This window comes from Lolium perenne, chromosome 2 (genome assembly GCF_019359855.2).
Source record: "Lolium perenne isolate Kyuss_39 chromosome 2, Kyuss_2.0, whole genome shotgun sequence".
In the NCBI taxonomy this organism is placed as follows: domain Eukaryota; kingdom Viridiplantae; phylum Streptophyta; class Magnoliopsida; order Poales; family Poaceae; genus Lolium; species Lolium perenne.
Genome location: NC_067245.2, coordinates 12,497,160 through 12,505,750, shown reverse-complemented (window position 1 = coordinate 12,505,750; position 8,591 = coordinate 12,497,160). Strand labels below are relative to the sequence as shown.

At 44.2% G+C, this 8,591-nt stretch overlaps 1 protein-coding gene across 1 annotated transcript; it reads left to right on the top strand.

Annotated features, from left to right (window-relative positions):
- The first annotated feature begins 659 nt into the window (after positions 1-659).
- On the top strand, positions 660-3,704 carry LOC127331193 (transcription factor MYB8). The gene is made up of 3 exons (XM_051357261.2): positions 660-1,206; positions 1,876-2,005; positions 2,617-3,704. Exons 1-3 carry the CDS (start codon positions 1,071-1,073, stop codon positions 3,359-3,361), a joined length of 1,011 nt encoding a protein of 336 aa, XP_051213221.1. The 5' UTR covers positions 660-1,070; the 3' UTR covers positions 3,362-3,704.
- The last annotated feature ends 4,887 nt before the right edge of the window (positions 3,705-8,591 follow it).

Below are 8,591 nucleotides of genomic sequence, written 5' to 3'. Positions count from 1 at the left end.
ACTCACCAACTTGTCACCAAAGAGCGCCACCTTCCCTCTCGCTCCGGGATGTGGAGTGCCGATCTTGCTAGCTGATATAGTGAGGATCAAGAATAATGACAACTAGGTCACATATACAAGATAGGAGGCTGCCGAGAACACACCCTATGCCAGATTTGAAAGAAATCGAGGAGGGATGTGAACTTGTCTGCCTGCTCCACGGCGACGCCCTCCAAGTGGGTGGCAACGCAATTTAGAGCGGAGGTTTGGTATCGCTGACAAGGTGGCATGCGGGGTGCAACGTGTGCGGGTTGAAGCTTTTTTGACTAGGGATTTACCAGCTCTAGAATTTGTTGATATTGACTGAGGCCCTAGATAGTCTTCTCTGGATTTTTTTTTTAGAATTTCATGGATTGAAGACCTAATAGATGGTTGTCATGACGAAGTACCACACCTTTGTTTTCCCACAAACAGTTACTACTATTTACTTTACGCGTGCTGGACGTACTACCATAACAAAACACGAACGATTCCATGTGCAAGTGTACTTTGTTAATGGAAAGTGAGAGGCGGGTGTGGGGGCGAGGCTGTACCGCTAGGCTACGAAATTTCGATTTGAAGGGGCCAACCAGCGAGCCAGAGGTGACTGAAACCAACCAGACAAACGCAAGCCTACACATTGACTTCCTAGAGCATCCACATCGTTCGTCGTCTCCCTCATCGATCTCTCTCTACCCCTCTCTGATCAACTGTCTCCTGTCAGTCTTATATATTTTTCTGGCGCTCTTGTTGCCTTGTGCTGGCTAGCTCTCTCTCATCTGTTCAAGCTTAGCTCTCTCCTTGCTTTCTGTGCCCTCCTCCAAGGCTCCAATATCTTCTCTCATCCTGAAAGGCAGTGTTCCTCTGTCCGCTAGCCTGTCTGTCTCGGCGGCTAGCTAGCTCGAGAGTGTTTAACAAAACAGGGTTAGCTAGCTAGGGAATAGCAGCAGTGGGATTCGGTGTAGCAGCTGCTCTGCTAGGTGTCGTCGTTGCCTTTGTAGCTAGCTGTGTTTCTTCTCCTCCTTCTTCCTCACATCGACCGGTCTCACCTGATGGGAAGGGCGCCATGTTGCGACAAGAACAACGTGAAGAAAGGGCCATGGTCGCCCGAGGAGGATGCCAGGCTCAAGGAGTTCATGGACAAGCATGGCACCGGCGGCAACTGGATCGCTCTCCCGCAGAAAGCAGGTATGTATGTGTGGGTGCATATGTGTGATGTGTGAACTAAAAATTGGTAGATTTATGCCTGTTTGATTTATGTTGCACAAGAGATTTCTTTCTAATTTCTCTCGAAATTATCCTTTGCTTGATTTCTGTTTTCTTGTTCTTGCTATTGGATTGCTTTAATTTGTATGGGAAGAAAACCTCTCACGTGTCTAGAACAAATGGTCCCTAATTAAGCATTTCATGACTCCTGAGTCCCCCCTCCTTTCCCTCTCTCCCTCTAGTATGATGGATAGAGACACGACTAAGTCGAAATGCTGTCGTCTTTTGTGGTAACTTCTTCTTTTCCAATCTATTCGACTATTCCACTTATCGTTTTCCCCTTAATTAATTATGATCAGTACCTTCTCTAGGATCATCACTTGTTCCATGTTCGTAGAGCCAAACGGGCTTGTAATCGCTTTCTACATCTCTCTCTCTCTCACACACACAAAAGGGCACACCGTTTTCCTAGGGCTATCTAGCATACAGTTGGTAACTTAATGCAATTGTGACACTCTTGATTGGCTATGACTCTCTGAATTCCCTTTCTTAGAACATTCTGATGCATCTAATTGTATGTATGTTGATTTTTCTCTGTGATTAATTAAATGCTACATGGTAGTAATGGCCTCAATTTGCTATCTTCATTAGGGTTGAGGAGATGTGGCAAGAGCTGTAGACTCAGATGGCTAAACTACCTAAGGCCTAACATTAAACATGGGGAGTTCACCGAGCACGAAGACAGGGTCATCTGCAGCATGTATGCTAGCATTGGAAGCAGGTATCCAAGGCTGTTTGTGGTTCTCTCTCTCTTAAGCGCATGTGCTCTAATCTCGTTTAGATTTAGGCACGCCCAAGCTGAAAGAAAATTATGAGGAAGTTCATGGATGCAGCTAGCTAGTAACATGCTAACCTGTATTAAATTTTCATCCGAATATTTTGCGCCTTCCAGAAAGAAATTCCTTTAATATGATTCTGAAGTTTATTTTTTTGCATGACACAAAATGATCGTTTTTAGGATGAAATTTGTCAGAGGTTTCTGGGTTATAGCATGCAGGATTTACCAAACTAGCCCTACATTACTTTCATATCTGTTTCTTCCCCCAAGAAGAATCTTCAACACGAAAAAAGATGCATTTATACTATCTTGTGTCAAGAAATGAAGATCCAACTAATATAAGCATAAATCCAGTAGAGAATATAAGCATATCCAGTAGAACTAAGAAGCATTCTCCTCGGTACTACTATATAATGTGCTTTATGCTAGCAAGATCTAATAAGAAACTTACAACATTCAAGGAAAATAAATGGAAAGAGTATGCACATATACATATATGCTCATTAATTAGGTATTAGCTGTATATATATGCATGATCCAATATTCCAATTCAGGTGGTCGATCATCGCGTCGCAGCTGCCTGGCCGGACGGACAATGACATCAAGAACTATTGGAACACCAAGCTGAAGAAGAAGCTCATGGGCTCTACCGGCGGCGGTGCTGGCGGTCCTCCGCCGAGGGCGCCACGGCAGAACCACCAGCAGCACCGGCCGGTCCTGCTCCCCTACTCATCGTCACCCCACCCAAACTACAACAACTTCTTCCCAGGCTCCGGCGCCCTCCTCCAGCATCAATCAGAACTCAACATTCCCCATACCCTAACCCTAGAGCCGCAACAAGACTACATGCTCAACAGCTCAAACTCCATGACACACAATGGCAGCACCTCACACCTGCTGCATGTAACCACGACGCACCGCCAGCTCCAGGTGAAGGAGGAATGCGGCGGCGGAGGCAACATGATCGCGTTCGGCTGCGGCGACCAGCAGAGCTGCAGCTCGTCGGACGGTACGACAGCTCAGTACGGCGGCCAGTTCGGAGGCCGCCACCACGGGAGGGAGCTGAGCTTCGACCACAACGGATACAGCTACGGCGCCTACAACAACGGCGCCGTCGAGCAGGATCAGCAGAAGCTGTTCCAGCAGCAGCAGGCGCAGCTGGACTACGGCTACGAGGAGATCAAGCAGCTGCTCATGACCGCGGGGACAGGCGCCGACGGCGGCAGCCTGATCCACGATCCGGCGGCGGCGGAGCTGATCGCCTCGCACGCAGCTGCTGGCAAGTTGACGATGATGTAAATCTGAGTAATTAAGAAAGTCGACGTATCACGTAAAGAAGAAGATCAGGAACGAACCGAAGGTGTGTGTTAATTATTTTTATCTCGTTATAATTTTTCTTTTCTTCTCTATTGATTTGTGTAGAGTACTGAAATGAAGAAACTCCCGTGTCACGGCTGCATGCATGCACATGCACGTGGCTGACAGCGCTGCCCTCGCTGTATGAGTGTATCAGTGTATGTGAGCGTGACATGGGATCAAGATTCTCTCTCCTCTCGATCTCTTTTTTCTTTCTGTTACTGTTGTTGTACTTCTCTCCCGCTTCCTTTTCAGCAGAGGGTATAGTGATATGAAGTTCGTACTAGTACTGTGGAAACAGACTGACAGTGTTTGCTTGGCTACACCTTTCAATTTCACTCACTTAATTGGTCTGGTACTCGATTGGACGGGAATGCTGGATTATATCTTGTGTGTCCATTTATTTACCATTCATGTGTGTGCTCGTGTCGATCAGTCGATGTGATGTGTCTGACACTCTCACTGTGTTATCACCCCAATTGTTTGAGTGCATAGGACAACCAAAGTGCACATGAAAAATTACAAGTTGAGAAACTGAAGCATATATTGGTTAAAGTTGCCAAGAATGTGACATGTTCATTTTTCTTTCATATTTGTCTCATAGCTAAGAGGACATCAAACTTTAGCACACTATAGTAGCTATCTTGTTTTTTTGTTTCATCTGTAATGTTTTTGGTTTTGTTGTTGTTCTCCTCAGCACCTTATAACTTTGGTCATTGGTGGCTTTATTAATTTAAAGCTGGGCGTACTGCCTTATGTTTATATCTTGTTTTTCCTAGGAAAAACACTATGAATGGTCTTGAATGCAATTTTATTTCGTTCCACTATGAGTCTATGACACATATAGCATCCATGTTCTCCTAGAGAAAATTGTAGAATTAGGTACTATTTTAGTATTTTTATCATTGTTGTGTAAACTACTCGCTTTGAGTGTTTTTTTTTGCACGGGCCACCAACTATTCTTGTGATAAGTTGCACATAGCTCTAAATCTCAGATTAAGCTAGTTAAAAACAGATCCGTCGAGAACCAACCTGAGGTTGGTGGTTAGGAGAGTGGTTGTACCCCCAACCCACCAGAGTTCAAACTCTAGGTTTGACATATGTGTGTTTCATAAAGGCGGAATATTCTTTCAGTGGAAGGCGGTGTTCCCGTCGACAGCGAGGCGCCTGTGGTGACTTTGTCAATTTCAAAATTCGTTTCGCCGGCTCAGTCTTCCGTAGATGCTCATAGGGGTAGGGTGTGCGTGTGCGCGTTCATAGGGGTGAGTATATGCGCGTGTATGTGAGCATCTGTGTTTGTATTGTGTTTCTCAAATAAAAAAACAGAGCCATGGATTGGGGCCACAAGCTAGGTAGTGATGATGTGGCATTGCATGTGAACATGTCATCAACTGCATTAATTAACCTAGTAAAGTTCTAATCAATTTGAATCGGTTGTTCGGTAGTTTTCTCATTTTTCTTGAGATTCAATCATACTTTGGTGATATTTTTGGACTTTTCAAAATAATTAAAAAATAGTAATTGAAACTATTGGAACTATCTAATATATAAATGTTTATTTTTTTTTGGACCATCCAATCGAATTTTTTAATCAATTTTTTCCCGATTCAGCCTTTTGTGAAAATTTCTAACTTCTCCAGCCAACTGATGACACATGGACATGCAATGCCATATCACCACTAGCTTGGGCCTCGACCACTAGATTTTTTGTTAATCATCTTAATATGAGTTGGACTTGTGTGCAACCTATCAAACAAATAGTTAGTGGTATGAACAAGAACACATATAATAAGTAGTTTGCATAACGACGACATAAATGTTGTTTGTTTCTACAATTTCCCTGTTTTCCTAGCAATCCACCTCTCACGTAGAATAATTTCTATTGCGAGATGGTGTAGAAGAAATTAGATTAAACTGCAGTAGCGAGATATTTATTGCCAAAGAGGAACCGGCGAGTACCCAACCTAGAAAACTTACAGACCAAAGTAAACATGATATTGCTATTCTTTGCCAAAATAGAGAGATGTTGGTAGAAGAGAAAAATAAAAATGGCCCTGGAATGCGAAATAAAGGAAGACTAAGAAATTCTTAATTTGAAAAATCCATTTCTCTTATAGGGGTAAAATGTAGTATCGACAAATTACTATGACCGTTTCTTTGCCATATTGTTTGTGTACGTGGTCTGAACAAAGGAACCTACATAGCGTGTGTGTGGACTGGACCGTCGACAGGGCAACGAAACGAGGTCACCTGTACATATATGTGTGTACGTACCGCGAGAAACGCGCCTCTTGTCAGTGTCAGGCACCGCATTGTTTTCTGGCACTTGCAGCTACAGAAGCTGGCATGCATTGCGATGCACAGAGGGGCATGCAGAGAGATCGATGAAAGATTCCGTGTGAGATCACAGGCCAAAAGATTCCCATGATAATCTACAGATTTAGTTGATTTAATTAGCGCGTGTGTGGACAGAGTGACAGACATCGGCCAACCTTGCGAGGTATATCCGCCTCTCTGTCGTCTTGGCTCGTGTACATATACAAATGTATTTTTTTTGTTGAAACTTGTGTATAGTATAATCTCGCTCCTTCTCTCAAAACAAAAAAAAATCAGTAATATCTTCTCCCATTTTTAAAAGACATGCACTACATGGTCAAGTTCACAAACTTCCCGAAAAATACTTTTCTACACTTTTGATCAAATATTACGTACTTTGACTTAGAACAAAACTACTAATATGCATAATATCTTGACGTGGAGGGAGTACCCATTATATACTATTCCCTTCGTTTATGTGTACGAGGCCCACACATTGTAAATCAAGTTTGACTATTAATTTGATCGGGTCTGTTAATCCTTAAGAATTCTGGAGAATCTAAATGAATTTGTTTTTTTTAACTGTAAACCACACTATAGTAAGCAAGCAAGGCGGCCTCATTAAAAATCTTCCAGGTCCCTTCGGTACTCTGAAAGGAAAAGATCGCGTCTGAAAACTTACCCGCAATCAGCATAGAGAATGGTTACAAAATACAATCTTTCTCGATCAGTGCCAACACGCAGGGAGGCGCTGAATCGCGTGAACACACGTTTATCTCACGCCTACCTTGTTGCCCTAGGCTGTGTGCCACGCCGTTGCTATTCCTTGAGATTTTTTCCGCTCGTACGTGGTTCATGAACTCCAGTAGCTTCTTATTTTCTGGAGTGAATTCCACCTTTTACCCTCTAGTTCTGCATTTGTGACAATAATTACCCCGTTGAGTAAAAAATCATCTAGATTACGCATTTTAGAATATTTGGACCCTTGATTTTTGGTGTGTATTCATTAGGCAAGGTGTGAGGTGATTACCGACATTAAAAAAATACCAGTACGGGGAGGAGGAATGGAACAATTCGATAAGAGCTGTCTGAACATAATCGTAAATAATTGGACTCCGATATTTACACATTTTGTCGCACCACATCAACGAAATATGCCGATCCTATCTAACAAAAACAAACAAAATGCTAAATTGGAGTAAAATCGTGTTTAAAAACTCCTAGATGAGGGATTTTTATAAAAGTTGCACTAAACAGGGTAATATGTATCACAAATGCATAACTATAGGGTAAAAATTGGAATTCACTCTATTTTCTGTGATTATTGTCCAGCAGTCTGACTTATCGGTCGAATGAGTGGCTTCTTAATTTAAAGGAATTTTTCTTACCATGCCTATTTGATTTGTAGGATGCAATCCATAGGAAGTTTTCCTAAGCAATCAATTTTTAAAAAATTTCATAGAAAATCTGACATCCGCTTCCTCTATGTGAGAATCCTTAAATTTTCTGTGATTGAATCAAACAAACTTTTCTGCATACGGAATCCAACAGGATTCAGATGAACATGATATTGTAATCTGCATTATTCCTATTTCTATGTTTTTGGGATCTTACGAATCATAGGGGCCTTTGTATATGTGCCACCAACTTTGTAGCATTGAATTCATATTGGGAATCATGATTTATACATCACATTTCACATATTATTGGTCTAGCTCATGCTTAAAGCCATAGCCAAAATACTTGGCTACCATATAACTAGGAACGAGGGAATAGCTATATTTACATTGGTTTAGATTGTTTACCATCATGGAAGAGAGTAGCTGACAACTGCTCCTCATTTCCCCCTCCGCCAGCTCTCAAACGTCTACAGTTCCTGGTCGTCCCTCTCCTTCAACCGGGCCGATCTGAAGCCACTCCGCCGGATTAGCCGGCCGGAGGCGGTGGAGGAGAAGCGCCGGAGTAGTCTAGGGTAGGTTAGTTTTCTTGTTCTTGGCGCTATGCCAGCGTTTGGGCGTATGTCCCGTAGCGGAGGTGGCGCCACGGATCTCCGCCGGATCCATGGCTTAGGCGTTCTGCTGCTGCTGTTCTGCCTCCTCTGGATGGAGGGGATCAGGAGAGGAAGGCGAGCCACCTTCTTCAATAAGGTAGCGGCGGCGGATCTCGGTGGCCTATGCAAGTTCCAAGTTCTTCCTCCTCTTCTGGCCGGCCATGGCGGCGAGGGGAAGAGAGGACGAAGCTTGGCGATGCGTTCTCTTCATCTCCTGGCCGGCCTGGGTGGCGAGGGGGAGTCTGGAGGAGATGCATCTCTATTTGTGAAGGATGCAAGATCCAGGTCTGTGGATGGCTCCAACCATGGGGGATTTCTTCTTCCTCCCTCTTCTCTGGCTCACCATGGTGGTGAGAAGGAAGTGAAAGAAGATGAAGGAGCTCTGGATGGGTGCTATCTGATGCCTGCGAGGTGCTATATTGACGAGCTGCAACAAGTAGCTGGCAATCATGCCGCTGCTATCCATGGCCGCGAGGGCGGCGCCCCTTCAACCTCCGATGTGGAGGCCCTGAACCAGCTCTGCCACGGGTGCTCCAAATTGGCTCTCTGCGAAGTGATTCGTTCCCCGCAGGGAGGTGATGGACCGCGGCAGCAAGCTCTCGCCGGAAAAGGGCTCCGGAGCAGCTGGCTCTGGTTCTTCGGCGGCAACGCCTGGAGGACGCCGGCGATGTGTGGCAGAGACTTTGAGGGACCTGATTGCTTTTTCTCTTTTTGTCCCAGGGTGTGTTTTGTAATTCTAGAGGGCCCTTCTTCAAATTATTGGTTTCTCCGGGCGAGAGATGCTAGGGGTTCTCTTTGCAAATTGTA

Excerpts from the sequence above, each read along its gene's own strand:
- LOC127331193 (XM_051357261.2), top strand. The coding sequence starts at position 1,071 with ATGGGAAGGGCGCCATGTTGCGACAAGAACAACGTGAAGAAAGGGCCA. Across the intron at positions 1,207-1,875 it reads CGCTCTCCCGCAGAAAGCAG|GGTTGAGGAGATGTGGCAAG; the intron begins GTATGTATGTGT and ends TATCTTCATTAG. Across the intron at positions 2,006-2,616 it reads TATGCTAGCATTGGAAGCAG|GTGGTCGATCATCGCGTCGC; the intron begins GTATCCAAGGCT and ends ATTCCAATTCAG.